The 19,674-nt window shown below is 42.7% G+C and overlaps 1 protein-coding gene across 10 annotated transcripts in view; it reads right to left on the minus strand.

Moving 5' to 3' along the window:
- The window catches only part of LOC144068848 (ELKS/Rab6-interacting/CAST family member 1-like), a 67,942-nt gene that overhangs the window by 5,675 nt on the left and 42,593 nt on the right, over window positions 1–19,674 (minus strand). For 7 of the 10 annotated variants that reach the window (XM_077593730.1, XM_077593732.1, XM_077593733.1 and 4 more), the window contains 3 exons: window positions 9,097–9,244; window positions 4,509–4,616; window positions 473–661 (listed from right to left, as the gene is read on the minus strand). In XM_077593730.1, coding sequence (XP_077449856.1) covers window positions 473–661; window positions 4,509–4,616; window positions 9,097–9,244 — 445 coding nt within the window. Of the gene's footprint in view, window positions 1–472; window positions 662–4,349; window positions 4,430–4,508; window positions 4,617–9,096; window positions 9,245–19,674 lie in introns of those variants that run through there. The other 3 variants (XR_013298317.1, XR_013298318.1, XR_013298319.1) reach the window with 1 other exon arrangement.

The raw sequence follows: 19,674 nt of genomic DNA on the forward strand, positions 1-19,674 counted from the left end.
CTCCCCCGCCTCTCCTCGATGACAACTTTTCTACCGGCAAATATATTCTCCCCGCTGTGGTTCTGCTGCCAACAATCTTTTGGAGACATTTTTCAAACAGGCGAGATGTGAACATGGGATTGTTCTGCAGCCAGCCGCGTGTCGCCAGGTGACCCGACGGAATAAATCTCTTCATTAAAGTCAAAGCCGGCGCCGACGGCAAGCCCACATACGGTGGGCATTGGTGACAGAACTTGACACTACAGCAATATTTCTGGGTTCACGTTAACGCGCTCAAATGAGCTCACGAAGGCGAGTTGTAAACTTTACTGTCCATCGCCAAAGTGTATTTTTTACGTTCCCAGAATGAAATCACCGGCCGAAACCTTCTCAAAGTATAAATCCGACTCACAGCAGGTCGCTAACGAATGTAAAAAAATTTTTGGGGCGAATTACGACGTCAATGGGAGGATTTCCAGTCTACTTTCCTCACCTGTTCTTGCGTCAGGGCGCGCAGTTGCTCACGCCAGGATTCGGCGGAGTCGGCTCGGTGATAGGCGGGCGGCGGGGCAAAGTCTCGCAGGATGACGGGGTCTCGGTCCTGACACAGTGAGGTCAGGTGACTGATATACAGCTTCAGCTTGCTGCGGTTCTGGTCCAGGTCCAGGAGAGGAGAGAGAATCTGAAGGAGACCAGCATTCCAAAATGTCACCCTTGCCAAAAATAACCTTGACTGAATTAGCGCACCGTGGGACGCATGCCAGCATTTTGTTGAGAAAAAGGAGAATGCATTTCAGTATTCCCAAATGGAAGCTGACAAGAAATCAAAGTAGGTGTCACTTCTTATTTGGAGCCCACGTCTTGTTTAGCGCCGCTACGCAAGCATGATTTTTGGTGCCTGAGCCACCGTCCCCCCTTTGCAGCATATGTCCAATTGATTTGGTTGCATAATGAAGCATGGAGAGACTGGATCCCACCCCTCTATCCAGCCAAAATTCCAGTCTGCCGGCCCTCCCGTTTCCAACAAATTGCACCTCGATTGCCGTCTACGGCAGCCTTCGAGTTCAAATACATTCGAAAAGTGCATCGCCGTGTTTCCCTCAACTTATGCGGAACAGCTGTTCTCACACTTTGCGCTTTTTTTGAGAAAATAAAAAGCTTTTAAATATGACGGTTGACACTTTCCAGGTCTGCAACAGATCAAATAATTCACGACAAATGGGAACCAGACAGAAAGAAAAGGAGGAAATTGGGCATTATCGGGTAGGCGCTTTAACGCAGGTGCTCCTTTTGCTTTGCTAGACTTTTATTCAAGGCTATACCTATATATATATATATATATATATATATATATATATATATATATATATATATATATATATATATGTATTTGTATGTATACGTATGTATATATATATATACATACATATACATACAAATACATACATACATATATACATATATATACATACATACATATTTACACATACATATACATACATATATATACATACACATATACATATACATACATATACATATATATATATATATATATATATATATATATATATATATATATATATATATATAAAATCAAAAGCCTTTATTGTCAACATACACAGCTGCAAATAATGAAATTGGTGGTGCTACTCCAAGCTTTTCAAAGTGTGTTTTCCCAGTAAAAATAAAATAAAATAGTAGTATAGGCCATTTAAATAGGGCTCATTGGATGCAAATGCCCACAAACGCTACAATGGGAAAGTCAAAGGAGCTCAGCATGGATCTGAAAAAGCGAATCCTTGACTTGAACAAGTCAGGAAAGTCACTTGGAGCCATTTCAAAGCAGCTGCAGGTCCCAAGAGCAACAGTGCAAACAATTGTTTGTAAGTATAAAGTGCATGGCACTGTTTTGTCACTGCCACGATCAGGAAGAAAACGCAAGCTATCACCTGCTGCTCAGAGAAAATTGTTCAGGAGGGTGAAGATTCAACCGAGAATCACCAAGAAGCAGATCTGCCAAGAATTAGAAGCTGCTGGAACACAGGTGTCCGTGTCCACAGTCAAGCGTGTTTTGCATCTCCATGGACTGAGAGGCTGCCGTGCAAGAAGGAAGCCACTGCTCCAAAAGCGGCACCTTAAGGCTGAAGTTTGCTCCTGATCACATGGACAAAGATAAGACCTTCTGGAGGAAAGTTCTGTGGTCAGACGAAACAAAAATCGAGCGGTTTGGCCACAATGCCCAGCAATATGTTTGGAGGAGAAAAGGTGAGGCATTTAACCCCAAGTACACCATGCCTACCGTCAAGCACGGTGGTGGTAGTATTATGCTATGGGGCTGTTTGTCTCTGCCAATGGAACTGGTGCTTTACAGAGAGTAAATGGGATAATGAAGAAGGAGGATTACCTTCAAATTCTTCAAGATAACCTAAAGTCATCAGCCCGAAGATTGGGTCTTGGGTGCAGTTGGGTGTTCCAACAGGACAATGACCCCAAACACACATCAAAAGTGGTAATGGAGTGGCTAAATCAGGCTAGAATTAAGGTTTTCGAATGGCCTTCCCAAAGTCCTGACTTAAACCCCATTGAGAACTTGTGGACAATGCTGAAGAAACAAGTCTTGTGGATGGCTACCAAAAGCGCCTAATTGAAGTGAAAATACCAAATATTAGCACTGCTGTATGTATATTTTTGACTTAGCAGATTTGATCACTTTTTTCTGTTCACCCATAATAAAGTCATCAAAGAACCAAACTTCATGAATGTTTTTTGTGACAAAGAAGTATCTGTTCCAATCACTCTATCAGAGTAACTGGAAACTCAAGAGAGCCATGACATTATGTTCTTCACTTTTGACCACAACTGTATGTATGTATTTATGCGTGTTGCTTATATTACACTGCCTGTTTAACGATCCCGACGCACTATCAAACGACTGCATTACGGCGTTATGAAAGCATCTCGGAGGGGAAATAATTCCATCCAGCCGCCTAAGTGTGTGTGTGTGTGTGTCAGGAGTGTGCATTTCTGTGTGTGCCTTTTTTATTAGCCACCCGTGAAGGCCCTAGCGCGCACCGACCGCGAAGTCAAAGAACTCCATTGGCCTCACGCGGGAATCACATTATTTATTTTCCTTCTATTATTAATGGCCATTTTTTCCCATTCATCCTTATAGACGCGCAGACGTGTTTTTGACCATCTTACATGAGTGTCAAGTGGGAAACTTGATGTGAATACTGAGGTCGGATGGTATTGGCGATGTTGATTATGAAGAAAATAAAGTCCAATAGTGCGAAAAACATTTGCACGCTTGTCGTTATTTCGCTGCGCATCAAATCCCGCCATTAAAAACGCAAAAAGCATTAAAAGGTCACGGACAAATACTTCTGAAGCGGGGAACCGGCCCGCTGCCTTGAATACAGGCACTCAGTGTTCAGACGTAATGCGCTATGGCAAATTACCCGCCTGGACACACGGACTATAAGCGCACGCCAAAAACGGAATGGGGCGTCGCCTCTTTCGTCCGCTACTGAGGAGCGTAACGTGGCAATTTCAGGGATGGTGCGCAAAAAAAGCGCATGACGGAAAAGCATGATCACGTACAGCCACTCGATTATGGGAGACCAAAAAAATGCCCAAATTAAATAAACACATCGTTGAGTAAATAGTCAAATTCATCCAATATATATTAAAAGATGTCTTCTTGCACGGGTGTACGTACGAACAGGAGCAAATTTGATTACCCATAATACAACCCCAACTTATCATGGTCAAAAGTATTTTATTTGATTTATTTGAATTTCAGGGGGAATTTGATGAACGTAAATAGGTTAAATTATATTTTATATTTGTTTGTAGGTTGGATGTGTGCATGTGTGTGTCCGGGGGGTCGGGAGGGTGGGGTAGGGGGTGTTCTCAAGGGCGCAAAATTAGGTATGGGAGGATTGAGATATATTAACATATATTTAAAACAACATTTTAGAACTTGAGACCATTCTTTTCTAATTCCTGAGTAAAACCGGATATATGTGCTTGTTATTCATTAGGTTATATCCTTTTATAAAAAAAAATCTCTAGTATCACCACTTTTATTCATTTTTTAATTCCTTAACTTAACTTAATGGCTGCCATTGGGGTCTACGAGAGACGAGCTCATTTAAATAGGCAGAAGACGGATAAACTCAGCCACGTGATTGGACGTCATTGCTTCCATTTGGCATTATTGGGCCTCATTCACGATTGACGGCGGAGCAGCGGACAAAATCGGGGAAACGTAAAAGAGCATGCGAGGAGTTAAAAAAAAAGTGATTGGAGACAGACGGAAAGGAACGTCACAATGACGAGCGGACGCCGGCGTGGCGGATGCTCACCCTTCTGTACAAAATAGCGAGGGAAAGAGAAAGGAGAGGACATTTTGGAGCCGCTAGGCCCAAATGCCCTCCTCATCGTCCTGGAGCAGCGTGAGTCCGGAGAGAGTTGGTTAGTGCGAATGGAAAACGGCGCCGTCCACGTGAACAAAAACGGCTCACCTGATCTGGCGAGGGCTTGTGATTGTTGGGCAGCTCGGCGTTGGGAAATGACGCTTTCAGGTGCTCGTCCTCATAGTTGTCCGCCATCAGTTTCATCCGGTTTTGAGTCTGCGTGGAAAAAAACAAAAAAACATGTTTTCATCTGCTCATCTAAACACACATTTCATTTCTGCCTCTAATTGGCTTTCTCTCTCACTTGGCCTTCTTGCTTTTTATTTTCCATCAATGAGCCTATCCTAGTTGACTTGGGGCGAAAGGCAGACTCCACCCTAGACTGGTCGCCAGCAATGTTCTCTCTAAGCTGCACGCGTGCGCAATTGCGCACTACTCTCGTCTTCTCTGCGCACAGCAAATCATATGGAGCGCGCAAAATAAAATCCCATTTTTTTAGCTGTGAGGCCGACACACAAACCACTCATCCGCCCATTCATAGATATTAATCATTACATTTTATTATTACTAAATCATTTGTGTAGTAGACATACACCTGCTTATGGCAGGGTGTGATACTGGTGTGTGCCCATAGCGAGCAATGATGATGTTGCTCTGACCGGTACTCAGTGTGCTCAAGGAGGTTGTCTTTCTGCCCAGACAAACAAAAAATTAGAGGGAACATTGGTCGCCAGTCAGCCGTAGGTACACACAGAGAGACAGACGACCATTCGCCCTCAGAATAGGTGAAAAGGTGAAAATGAGGGATAATAGTACAGTGGTACCTCGTCATACGACCGCTCGTCATACAATATTCTTGTCTTACGACGGAAATTTCGATCGAATAATTCGCCCGTGATGCGGTCAAAATTTCGTGATGCGACCAAGCCAGGTGGCCATGGCACTGTCCTTTTTTGCATCTCTTTCGTGTATAAAATCTTTCTACGAGCACTGGGCGGACTTTGCATTTCCATACCCGTTTTTCCCCCCCACTTTGAAGGCTCCGGCGGAACGTCGGGGTGGGGCCAACCCGTTACAAAGGTAAAAAAGATTAAAACTAAATTAGAATTCAGTTTTGTGTGAAGTTACATTAAACGTTGAGTGTCTGTATATATTAATCCAAGTTAATTTAAATTTGTTTGTTCGTTTACGAGTGCCGTGGATAAAGTCCCCCCAACACCTCCCCCCGCCTCCGTGTGTGTCGTTCCCTTCCCCTCCGCGAAATGCGTCTATTTTTACTTCTATTAAACACATTTTATTACTATTAAACCACTCGTTATTTATTACTTTGTCAATACATGGCGAATTAGAAGAAATAAAACATTTTTCCCAATCCAATATCCTGTTTTTGGTGTTTTTTCAACGGGTTGGAACGAATTAATTTGTTTTCCATTCATTTCAATGGGAAACGTCCGCTCGAGTTACGAGAATCTCGTCATACGATCTCAGTCTCGGAACGGATTACGATCGTATGTCGAGGTACCACTGTATAGAGAACTGGTAATATAACTGGGGAAAAAATGTTGGGGCGAGCTATCAAGCGCCCCGAAATGGATTGTGCCCTTGGCCTGCACATAGCAGTCTGGCACTGCCACCGAATAAGATTCTCTGTACCGCCCCCTATGGGTTTCCATTCTCTATTTGACTTCTTTTTAATTACCAAGAACACTGACATCGGCTCATTCCCAAAATAAAAATCTATTCGAAGGCATTATTTCAATCTTCCGTTTCCTTTCTCCCGCCAAGTACGGCGGCAGGACACAAATGAAGCGAGGTGGGTGGGAATGCTGAGTCAGGATTACAGTGATTGGGGAAAAAAATGATTCCATAATGATAAGAAATCGCAGCTGAGAGTATTGTATCGCCGCTCGCTTGATCATCGACACAATTGCGGCAAAGATGCTGAGTCAAGCTCGAATGTGATGAATGAAAAAGAAAGGGATTAACCTCCGTTTCTATTTGGCGTGCTGAGAAAATGCGTCATGGTGATTGGCATGATGATAAATCAGATTATTTTCCGCTTCGCTTTGCAACAGGAGAGGTGGAAAAGGATACAAATTGAAGAAATAGAAATAAAAACCGCACTTCTAGAGTGACCTCGGAAGACAGCAAATCATCTTTGAGACATTTTCCGCCCAAATAACGTGGATGATATAGCAATATCTTGGCCGGCCTTGACCGCAAAGGTGTAGAAAAATGGTCAAGGCCGCGCACAAGCTGCAAATCTTCACCACGTGTTTTTTTTTTGGGGGGGGCCGTAAAAAGCGGTTCGGTTTTACGACGTCGGCCGCGGCGTCCTTCATCGTCTCCCGTGACCATAAGAAAAAGATTAAAATATTCCTATATCTTCTTTTAGGTCCATTATTTCCATTTTTTTCCCTCGTACATATTTGACACGTTGCCAGATTGACGCAACCTCTTTTTTTGTGCTTTGTGGCTTCGGTTTCAGTCACTTGTCGTCCCGTTTTACAACTGTCCAGGCGCTTTTTTTTTTTCCGCATGTGACGGTTCCACACACATGTGGGTGGGAGAAGGAAGGAGGTTGAAGGTGGGGCTGCTAAAAATGGGCTCACGCAAACATACACAGCCGGGAATACTGAGGAAGTCTCACATGTGATCCATCATTGAGAGACTGAAAATTAGGATACCACAGAGGGAAAGACAGGCAGCGAGGCGGACCGGCGGGACCGCGGACACACACACACATGCACAAACACACACACACACACACACACACACACACACACACACACACACACACACACACACACACGGGTAGGAAGACAGTAGAATCCCTCTCATTAGAGACTGACTCCCAGACTTCGATGTGTTACTTTATGTTGTAAGCAATTTGAAAAGGGACAGAAGATTAATTGATTTTTTTTCCTGACACTAATGTTTAAAGTCATGGAAAGATTGAAAATTAGAGATCATGTGATTGGAAATCATGGATGGGAATCGGGGGAAAAAAACAACAACAACAACAACAAAAGATGGGTTTTTTAAAAATGGAATTAAACTGGATTGGACGTTTATCGCCGTCACTGTGAAACATGAGTACAGTCGTATCTCGTGATACGACAGCTCGTCTTACGACATGCTCGTGGTACGACGAAAATTTCGATCTAATAATTCGCTCGCGATACAATTACAATTTCGAGATGCGACCAAGAAAGGTGGCCATGACATGAGAGGCTGTTTATCATTGTAGCGCACTGTCTTTTGTTGCTGCATCTCTTTCGTGTATAACAATATCTACGAGCACCGAGCGAATTATTCAGACGAGTTTCGACCAGGAAATTTGTTTGTTCCGTTTACGAGTGCATTGTCGTGGAAAAAAAAACAACCCCCCCGCCCCCTCCATGCGTCTCTGTCTCCCGTCGGCGAAATCCGCCCAGTTTTAGTTAGATTAAACACAATTCATTACTATTAAACCACTAGTTATGTGTTACTTTGTTAATAGATGGCGAATTAGAAGAAATAAAACATTTTTTCCAATCCAATATCCTGTTTTTGGTGTTTTTTCAGAGGGTTGGAACGAATTCATTTGTTTTCAATTCATTTCAATGGGAAACGTTCGCTTGAGTTACGAAAAGCTCGTCATACGATCTCAGTCTCGGAACGGATTACGATCGTATGTCGAGGTACCACTGTACTCAATTCCAGCCCTTGCAACTGAAATGGATTGGACGTCTATAAATGTCAAAGGCAAGAAAAGAATGAAGGGTTTTGAACAACAAAATATTCCTGAGGTATACTGCAAAAAGTACACTATACATTTATTTTTACACTAGTGAAACAAACTTTTCCCAATAAACACAGCATAAAAGTCACGAAAATCACAATCAAGAGAGCTCAAGTAATCACTTTGAATTTTTAAATTCAACTAGAGGTATATTGCAAAAAATATATTGTACATTTATAGTTACACTTGTAAAACAAACTGCAGAACACTGCATCGAAGTCAAGAAAATCACTATCAAAAAAAGCTCAACTTACCATATCACACTATTTTTCTGAAGTTTATTGTTGAGATACAAATATTTACACGTGATTTGTCTGCAACCTTATTAAGTGCTCGACAATTCATTCAGAATTTATTTTTATTTTTTTCTGTTGAAAATAACCCTTTTGTATGACTTTAATGTTGGATAGCTTTGTTTAAAAATATGCGATCAGGAGCTCCATATTAAAAATACTTGTATTCTCCGACTGAAAAGTACCGCCTCAAATATGTATTGCGGCAACGTGGGATGTCAAAACTTCCAGCGTCCAAGTGAGCGATGGCCTCGTGCGTTCATTCCTCAGAGCTTGGTTAATTCACTGGACCCTGGAGGAAGCTAATTCTGTCTGTGTGTCTTTGAGAAGCCACAAAGGCATTTTGTCATGTTTATTTGCCGCTTTTATTACCAGCGTGTGTTTAACTTTGTAAGCAGAAGAGTGACGAGCGGCCGGCGAGTGCGTATTCGCGGGCAGGCGCGCGTGGCCATAAATCAACACGGCGTAGAAGCGTGATGGGAGATTTGTTCTTGCGGCGAGGCCTAAATTTACCCGTGGTGGTCGCAAGTACGTACGCACGCACTCACTCACCCTCTCGACGTGGACGGCAATAGACGTCTCGTACGTCAAGAACGAGAGACTCGGGAAGAAATCCTACCTGCTGTTTGAGCTCGTGAACCAGCCCGTCCTTCTCCCTCTTGAGGGCCGCCACCTCCTCCTGGGTTTTCTTCTTCTTGGACGAGGAGAGCTCCAGCAGGGCGATGTTGGCGTCCTTCTCGCTGATGGCGGCCAGCAGTGCCTCTTGTCTGCGAAGACAACAAACGTTCGGGTTAAGAAAACCTCCAGGGGTCGGAGCCATGGTGATTAATGGTGACGGGTAAGAGAGTGCACTCAACCGCGGGTTGAGCCCAGACACTTTGACCAATGTTTGTTCCCGAGTGTTCGATGAGTGCAAACTACAGTTTTTGCAGAAACAACAACAACAAAAGAAACTACCGAATTGACCCGAATATAAGAGGATCTCTTTTTCAAGACTCAAGTTTGAAAAAAAGACTTTTTGAACACCAAGTTCAATTTTATACAGAAAAAACAGTATGTCTGAAACAAATGATTATCACAATATACAGTGGTACCTCGACATACGAGTGCCCAGACATACGAGCAATTTGAGATAGGAGTAAAATTTCGGGCAAATATTTATCTTGAGATACGAGACAAATTTTGATAGACGAGCATACAGTGGACGAGAGAGGCTGCTCGTAAGAACATCATGGGCACTGTCTCTCTCCCCGCAACTCCCTCCTGTAATGTCTCTACGAACACTGGGCGGAGCGTTGCATTTTTTTCTGTGTTTTTTTCCCGTTAGTCAGTGTGAATGGCGGAGCGGTCGCTAATACGAGAGGGGTATGTACTACTTCTCGTTGGCAAGTGGTCGTGCATTATCCTATTGTGAGGACATTTGTGTGCATCATTTTCGGAATATTTTGAAGGGAATACAAAAGCAAACAACACTCGATAGGTTGCATCTGAAAGTCCGGGTGGAGGCGGGGCAAATAGAGCCAGCCCGGGAGAAGAAAGGTATCAAAATGTAAAACAAAATTAGAATTAACTTTAGTGTAAGGTTATATTAAACTTATTTTAGAGTGTGTCTGCATCGCAATCCAAGTTCATTTAAATTTGTTTATGTTATGTTACGAGCGCATTGCCGTGCAAAAAGTATCCCCCCCCCCCCCTGTCCGTCTCTCTCCCCTCCGCAAAATCCGTCTAATTTTAGTACTATTAAACACATTTTAGTACTATTAAACACATTTTAGTACTATTAAACACATTTTAGTACTATTAAACCACTAGTTATTTGTTACTTTGTTATTAGCTGGCAAATTAGAACAAATAAAAATGTTTTTACAATCCAATATCCTGTTTTTGGTGTTTTTTCAGTGTCAGAACGAATTAATTTGTTTTTAGTTCATTTCTATGGGAAACGTTCATTTGAGTTAAATCGACATACGAGTTCAGTCCCGGAACGAATTAAGCTCGTATCTCGAGGTACCACTATATTGGAGAGAAAAACAATGTTATTTTGCCTCAATCAAATCATGCAAAAACTGTCTATCAGATCTTAATATCTGAACTTTTAAATATGTAAATGCAATTGCATTTGTAAATGAATGGCTTCTGGTTTATGAAACGTAAATGAATCAATCTACTGTGATAAAACAACAAAATTGCAATAGCTGCATTAAGCATCAAAGTGTTCAGCATTCTTTTAAAGATATCTAGCGTTTTAAATGGGCATAATGTCTAGACCCCGAATTTAAGACGACCGATACTTTTTCAGCCTTTTTCAATGCAAAAAACACCGTCTTATATTCGGGCCGATGCGCTAAAGTTCCAAAGTGAGACATAAATGAAACTTTTAGGGTAATTTGTCATTTCCAAATCTATTAACGGCCATTTTGTTGGCTCCAAGCATCCAGACGAGGTGTTTTTAACCATTGACGCAAACGAGGCCGATGAGCGCTTTTCTTTTCGAGCCACGCGACATATAAATCATGGAGTTTCGCATGTATGAAAACAAAAACCTAAAAGCACCAACGTGCAATTAGAGGAATCCAACCCTGACTCCCCCCCGGCCGCAAATTTGCGCGTCTATTTCTTCCAGTTTCTCGTCCATTTTGGCCGAGCGCGTCGCTGCGGCGGGGATGGAATGCGGCGATGAGAGCGTCTAAATGAAGACAGATTACACGTTTCGCCTGGGCGAAGACCCACGGATTCTTGGATCCACCACGCTGTCCGTGGCCCATCATGCATCTGTGCCGCGGCAATTATTAGAGAGACGGGATGGGTTACGGCCGCGATCGACGGATCTGGGACCGCGCGGGAAAGGCGCCCTATTCGCCCGTTCGTAAAGGAAACGAGAGTTGTCCTTTCCGTCGTTTGCCGTGAGGTCATCGCGGCGGCGACCAGGCAGATGTTAAGCAGACGCGCACAAACGCAGCAGGCACCTGACCTCCTCCCCAACTCCTCACCCAAAGCCACTTAAAAAGCCGCACTGTATCGGCGACGGCTAGCGGTTAATGGTTTGCGCGCGTGCTGCCTTATCTCCTGCCGTGCTGTCACAACACGGCGACGGTGCGCGCGGGTACGAGCGCTTCATCCGGCGGCGATAGCGCGCTGGCCTGCGCCTTTGCTTTCCATTCGGCCGTGACGTTGACCAGTCTCGCTAAGACAAACACGAGGTTCTGTTCAAAGTAATCCTCTCGCTCTCGGCGTCGATATACTAACGGTGTGCTATAAAGCAGCGCTCCATTGTTTTCGGTGACATGTTTGCTCCGGCTGCACGTTTGCAGGAGGCCACAGTTTACACTTTCAAAAGCCCTGAAGGAGTTGTGTTACAAGCACCTTTCTGTAAAAAGGAAAGTTGACTTCCATATGACCTTGTGGAGATATAAGCACCCATGTAGAATGAGAAGATCTGTTTCATACTATGTAGTGACCAATGTTCCCTCTAATTTTTCGTTGGTCTGAGCAGAAAGTCAACCTCCCTGAGCGCACTGAGTACCAGTGTGAGCGACATCATCGGTACTCGGATGATTCGCCTAAAGACGTTTCGCCGACGGACGTTTGACAGACGGGCAGATCGCCGAATGGACGTTCCGCCGAACGTTCATTCGGCCGAGCGGAGGTTTCGCCGAAACGGGATTCGCGCGCTCGCCCCGCCCCCGGATCATGTGTGTACAAGTTTTTCAACCTCGGCCCGCGGGCCATATACGGCCCGTTAGGATTTTTAATCCGGCCCGCCGCCGGTGTTGTCCAAATTATAGTAAAAATCAATGTTAGTCTACCATCAATGGCAGCCCGGGAATAAGCACTCTTGGGCGGGCAGATGTAGCAGAACCGAGCCGTAAAATGACAGCAATCGGGTCAAATCCATCCTAAAACAGCATTTAATGATTAAATACAAATACTGGAGCTCTTTGGACATTAGAACCGAGCCCAGGGAAGTGAATTCCTTGGTAAAATGTCGTGATGATATCGCGATGGAGGCAAAAAAACGTCTATATACGTCCATTCGCCAAACGGCTCAAAATGCTCTCAAATTCGGTCAAATCCAGCCGAAAACAGCGTTTAATGATTAAATACAAATACTGGAGCTCTTTGGACATTAGAACCGAGCCCAGGGAAGTGAATTCCTCGGTAAAATGTCGTGATGATATCGCGATGGAGGCAAAAAAAATGTCCATATACGTCCATTCGCCAAACGGCTCAAAATGCTCTCAAATTCGGTCAAATCCAGCTGAAAACAGCGTTTATTGATTAAATACAAATACTAGTATTTGTATTTAATCATTAAACGCTGTTTGAACGAACGTTCATTCGGAGACCTGTCCGTCTGTCAAACGTCCGTCGGCGAAACGTCTTTAGGCGAATCATCCGGTCACGACATCATCATTGCTCGCTATGGGCACACCAGTATCACACCTGCCACAAGCAGGTGCATGTCAATGTTCCCTCTAATTTTTCATGTAAAACATGCTGTAAAACACGAAAAACATGAGTGGACAAAGCTACTGCCACTGGCTGCCGCTTAAACGGCTCCATCATGAAGAAAGGGGTAAAAAAAAAAAAAAATAAAATAAAAAAAAAAAAAAAAAAAAAAAAAAAAAAAAAAAAAAAAAAAAAAAAAAAAAAAAAAACTTTTCCGTTTTTTTTTTTACTGCGCGCCATAGGATTTCTGCTGCGCAGAGAAGACGAGAGTAGTGCGCAATTGCGCACGCGCGCAGCTTAGAGGGAACAGTGGTAGTGACGTGTGGCAGGGGTGTCCAAACTTTTCGGGTTTTTTTCCGAGGGCCGCTCGCCAAACAAAAGAAAAAAAATTCAAAGGATGCAAGGGCTAACTTCAAATCCTTCCACTATTATTTGGTAAACAGATCATGGGAATCAGGTTAAAAAAATAAGTAAATCGGGGTTTAAATGTATTACCTCGGTGGTATAATGATATTCCCAAGTACATATATACACTTTACACTTCCGAAAGAAATTCTACAATACAGTAATCCCTCGTTTATCGCGGTTAATGTAGACCAGACATGGCCGCGATAAACGAAAAACCGCAAAGTAGGGTCACCCCTATCTAAAAAATAAATAAATAAATAAAATATATATACATATTTTTGTTTTTCACTTCAGTGCTGAGTCCTAGTAGCAAACGGAGGACAGGGGAGTGGCTTCCGCTTGCGAGTTTCAGTGTGGATTTTCACATTTTTATGAATTTACAGAAAAAAAATGTAATTAACAAAAAGAAATTCCCCCCCCGAAAAAAAACGTGATGTAGTGAAACCGCGATAGTTGAAGCCGCGATATTCGAGGGATTACTGTATTAGTTTCAACAACTCAGGTTTTGACCCCTCCTCTGTTTAAGTGAATATCTCAATCCAGTGTTTAAAAAGGGAAGTGCAATGTAGGCTGAATTTAAGTTTCTTGTGTAGGCTATATTCAATATTTTCATCAACTTTGCTCGGGAGGATACGAAACATCAATGCAGCCCTCGATAGGATGGAAAAAAAAAAACTGCAAAATGTGGGGATGCGTCAGAAAAGATTAAAGGTCCAACCCTGTCAACGAGCGTGAAAGACGGAAAAAAAAAATAACGCGACAGCAATGAGATCCATACAGATACTTGGCGTGCAAAGAATCGAAAGATTAATTCATTTGGATTCGGAGGAGACGGCTGAAAATCAATGCTTGAACAAAGACGTGCAAACAATTGTCATTTACGGATGTACAAAAAAAAAAAGAATGAAAGTGCATGGGAACATGTTTTCAATTGAGACTTTATAGAGCCGCTGCATTTCAAGCAAATGGAGTGCACAACACAGGCACATGACACATCTGAGCGGGTCTTGTGAAACTTTTGTCCGTTTGGCCACATGTGCGCCTTCAAAGCAGTCAATAAAGTGAGGCGGAGTCCAGGGGGGGGGCGTAAAGGGGGGATAAAAAACATTTACTGCTTAGCTCGCTCGCTTTTTGAACCTCTTAATGCCCTTATCGGGAAAACTGATCAACGTCTACCGCAGCTGCGCGTTAAAATCCTTCAAATTCCCACTGGAGGTCTCTTTTAAAAGACGGCCAAAGGGATCGTTTTACCTATAAAGGACGCGGGACGTCTGGAATTATGGTTACGGATGCTCCGCGGGTGAGAAATCGTCATGCAAAGGTGTTTAATGGTGCTTATAAAATGCTCAAAATTGTCTAGGCTGAAACACCCGCGGCGACGGACGTCTATCGCCGTCCATAATAGCGAGATATTCGTTCAACATCAGGAAAAAAAGTACATATACAGAGAGTTTTATACTATATATTTAGTGGAACTGACTTTGCTGAACGGAGAGTGCATAAAAATCAGGAAAATCCCAATGAATTTTTTTTAATTATCACAATTTTTGGGGGTTTCTTTATTTGTGTGAATCAGATATTTAAACTTGTTCGAAAACTTATTTTGTGTTGCACAACTAATTTGAAAAAACATTTTTTGTTTGCTAATAACCCTCTTCTATGGTTTTAATATCTGATCGCTTTGTTTTAAGTTGGGAAAAATAGGTATACGGTGGTACCTCGAGATACGAGCTTAATTCGTTCTGGTACTGAGCTCGTATGTCGATTTACTCGTAACTCAAATGAACGTTTCCCATAGAAATGAACTAAAAACAAATTTGTTCCAACCCTCTGAAAAAACACCCAAAACAGGATATTGGTTTCGAAAAACATTTTTATTTGTTCTAATTCGCCATCTATTAACAAAGTAACAAATAACTATTGGTTTAATAGTACTAAAATGTGTTTAATAGTACTAAAGTTAGACGGATTTCGCGGAGGGGAGAGAGAGAGACCGAGAGACACTTTTTGCACGGCAACGCACTCGTAACATAACATAAACAAAGATGCAGACACACTCAAAAATAAGTTTAATCTGACCTTACACTAAACTTAAATCCAACTTTGTTTTAAATTTTGATACCTTTCTTCTCCCAGGCTGGCTCTATTTGCCCCGCCTCCACCCGGACTTTCAGATGCAACCTATCGAGGGTTGTTTGCTTTTGTCTTCCCTTCAAAATATTCCCAAAATGATGCACACAAATGTCCTCACAATAGGATAACGCACGACCACTTGCCAACTTGCCCGGGAAGTAGTACTCCTCTCGTATTAGCGACGGGAAAAAAACACTGAAAAAAATGCAACGCTCCGCCCAGTGCTCATAGAGACATTACACAAGGGATTTGCGACCAGAAAGACAGTGCCCATGATGTTCTTATGAGCAGCCTCTCGCGTCCGCTGTATGCTCGTATGTCAAAATTTGTCTCGTATCTCAAGATAAATATTTGCCCGAAATTTTACTCATATCTCAAATTGCTCGTGTGTCGGGGCCCTCGTATGTCGAGGTACGACTGTATATATTTCCTTGTTTTCTATAGAGCCCCAAAATCAGGTGACTCTGAATAGCAGGCAAAACTAGGTGATGGGGACAGCCTTAGTGTGGTATTTGTAAGGAGGGAAAATCTCCCTCAAAGAGCTGCTGTACATCACAGAGGCTTAAAGAAAAGACGGCGAGAACGCTCACACGTATGCAACAACGCTGACAGGGAAGGGAATAAAGCGCCTGGAGGATTTGGAAGGAAAACAAATCAAAGAGACATGAAGGAGGGGGAGACGGCTAGCCGGGGAGGCGTGGCGGGGAAGAGCAGGCGAGAGAGAAAGCGAGACAAGAGACGGACGGGGGGTGGGAGGAACCGCAGCATGATAGAATGAGGATCTGATCTTGACACGTTCCCCCCCATTTTCATCTCATTTTTCCCCCTCCCTGCCGCTTTTTGTTCACCACGCTGTCTGCTTTCCTGCCCTGGTGCGCATGCAGATGCACACCGGGACTCAAAGGACAGGTGTAACGTAACTTAAGATAGGCTGCAGGAGTTGGCGCTTATGACGGGACCACACTTGAAAGATAATTGGAAGATGGAATGGGGTCAGAAAATGTGGCAAAATGCATCGCTGAATGAAATTAACGGATGGCGATGGATGTGTTTAATGATGTCTTGTTTTGTTTCTCTGAAATAGTGAACCCCAAAAATTCGGGGAAACATGCAAGGCGGGTTTATGTAAGACTTTTTCTAATCGGAAACTCAAATTGGATCGAAAGGATTTATCATAAAATGTATGTGCCTAAAAGACACCACCAGGAAACTAAGAAAAAGTTGCTGTTTTCTTTTGTAGAAGATCGTAATCAGGTGGAAAAAGATTGGTCTTTTTAATGACAAATTAATCCAGATATTGTTAAAAGAGACAATCAAAATGTTTGGTAATAACCTATTATATAAATTAATAAGGGCGGCCTGGCGAATGAGTGGTTGGCGCGTCACAGTGGGGGATCTGGGTTCAAATCCTGTGTGGAGTTTGCATGTTCTGCGTGGGATTTCTCCAGGTACTCCAGTTTTCTCCCACGTTCTAAGGACACGCATGGTAGGCTGATTGGGCACTCTAAATTGCACCTAAGTATGAGTGTGAGCATCAATGCTTGTTTGTCTCCTTGTGCCCTGTGATTGGCTGGCCACTAATTCACGGTGTCCCCTGCCTCTGGCCCCAAGTCAGCTGGGATAGTCTCCAGCGCCCCCCGCGACCCTAGTGAGGATAAAGCGGTTCAGAAAATGAGATGAGATGAATTAATACATTGTCAAGGTATCGGATCGCTACTCCGTTTGGCAGAATCTCAAAATCAGGTGACTCGGACTATATTAGTGATCAGGAAAACTCTAACTTAAACCCTATTGAGCATCGTTTGTGTCAACCAAATCCTCCAGTAAGCACGAATAGCCAAGAGCGTGCGAGATTGGGGAAAGGCGGCCTCGCTTTGAGCTTGTAAAACAGAGTGCTAAACGGCGCCGACCCTTCTATTCGCGCTGAGCCCTCGACGAGCCTGTGCGCAACAAACACAAACAGGCAGTTTCGCTTTGGCACTCTGCTATAATCTCATTTCTGTCTGAGGGGATCAAAGCTCTTGTCTTGCTGCCGTAATGCGTACAAGCGTGCGTATGCACGTGTGCCTTTTGCCCGCTTAAGCGCGCCACTTTTGGCTGCCAGTCCTATTTACACTTTGTTGGCATGACTTCCACCGCACACGCGCAAAACAAACACCGTATAGAGAAGAACAGCATGAATACTCGCCATGTATCAGAAATCGATCTCGATCACCTCATTTTCCGAGGCTCGGAATTGGTTAAGAAAGGCGTGTTTTCAAATGTGGTTATTTTCAAGGCTTAACTCCTTGCCAGGCCTCCGGTAAAACTGGGTTGGACATTTATAGTCGTCAAGGTTCATGAAGCACGATCACTCAATTAAAGTGAAATGAATTTGATGTCTAAATGTCAGAGTCAGTGAAAGAGTTGTGCAAACAGAAAAATAATCTTCAGGTATATTGTACAAAAAATATATATATAGTACTATATATTTATATTTACTTATATTAGATGTCCAGCGACAATTAAAAGTCAAGAAGATCAGAATCAAGAGAACTCAATTTGACACGTAACACAAAAGACATATATGTATGTATATATATATATATATATATATATATATATATATATATATATATATATATATATGTAAGTATATATATATGTATATGTATGTGTATATATATGTAAGTATATATATGTATATGTAAGTGTATATATATGTAAGTATATATATATGTATGTATGTATGTATGTATGTATGTATGTATGTATGTATGTATGTATGTATGTATGTATGTATGTATGTATGTATGTATGTATGTATGTATGTATGTATGTATGTATGTATGTATGTATGTATGTATGTATGTATATATATATATATATGTATATGTATGCATAAATATTTATATGTGTATATACAGTTGTGGTCAAAAGTTTACATACACTTGTGAAGAACATAATGTCATGGCTCTCTTGAGTTTCCAGTTATTTCTACAACTCTGATTTTTCTCTGATAGAGTGATTGGAACAGATACTTCTTTGTCACAAAAAACATTCATGAAGTTTGGTTCTTTTATGACTTTATTATGGGTGAACAGAAAAAAGTGATCAAATCTGCTGGGTCAAAAATATACATACAGTAGCGCTAATATTTGGTAACATGTCCCTTGGCCATTTTCACTTCAATTAGGCGCTTTTGGTAGCAATCCACAAGCTTCTGGCAAGCGTCTGGTTGAATCTTTGACCACTCCTCTTGACAGAATTGGTGCAGTTCAGTTAAATTTGATGGCTTTCTGACATGGACTTGTTTCTTCAGCATTGTCCACAAGTTCTCAATGGGGTTTAAGTCAGGACTTTGGGAAGGCCATTCAAAAACCTTAATTCTAGCTTGATTTAGCCATTCCATGACCACTTTTGATGTGTGTTTGGGGTCATTGTCCTGTTGGAACACCCAACTGCGCCCAAGACCCAATCTTCAGGCTGATGACTTTAGGTTATTAATCCCATTTACTCTCTGTAAAGCACCAGTTCCATTGGCAGAGAAAAACAGCCCCACATCATAATACTACCACCACCGTGCTTGACGGTAGGCATGGTGTACTTGGGGTTAAAGGCCTCACCTTTTCTCCTCCAAACATATTGCTGGGCATTGTGGCCAAACAGCTTGATTTTTGTTTCGTCTGACCACAGAACTTTCCTCCAGAAGGTCTTATCTTTGTCCATGTGATCAGCAGCAAACTTCAGTTGAGCCTTAAGGTGCCGCTTTTGGAGCAAGGGCTTCCTTCTTGCATGGCAGCCTCTCAGTCCATGGAGATGCAAAACACGCTGGACTGTGGACACCCCAACACCTGTGTTCCAGTAGCTTCTAATTCTTGGCAGATCTGCTTCTTAGTGATTCTCGGTTGAATCTTCACCCTCCTGACCAATTTTCTCTCAGCAGCAGGTGATGGCTTGCGTTTTCTTCCTGATCGTGGCAGTGACAAAACAGTGCCATGCACTTTATACTTGCAAACAATTGTTTGCACTGTTGCTCTTGGGACCTGCGGCTGCTTTGAAATGGCTCCAAGTAATTTTCCTGACTTGTTCAAGTCAAGGATTCACTTTTTCAGATCCATGCTGAGCTCCTTTGACTTTCTCATTGTAGCGTTTGTGGGCGTTTGCATCCAATGAGCTCTATTTAAATTGCCTCAGAGAAGTCACCAGCTGTAGTCACTCATAATCA

The sequence above is a fragment of the Stigmatopora argus genome, chromosome 23 (assembly GCF_051989625.1).
Source record: "Stigmatopora argus isolate UIUO_Sarg chromosome 23, RoL_Sarg_1.0, whole genome shotgun sequence".
NCBI classification, from domain to species: Eukaryota; Metazoa; Chordata; class Actinopteri; order Syngnathiformes; family Syngnathidae; genus Stigmatopora; species Stigmatopora argus.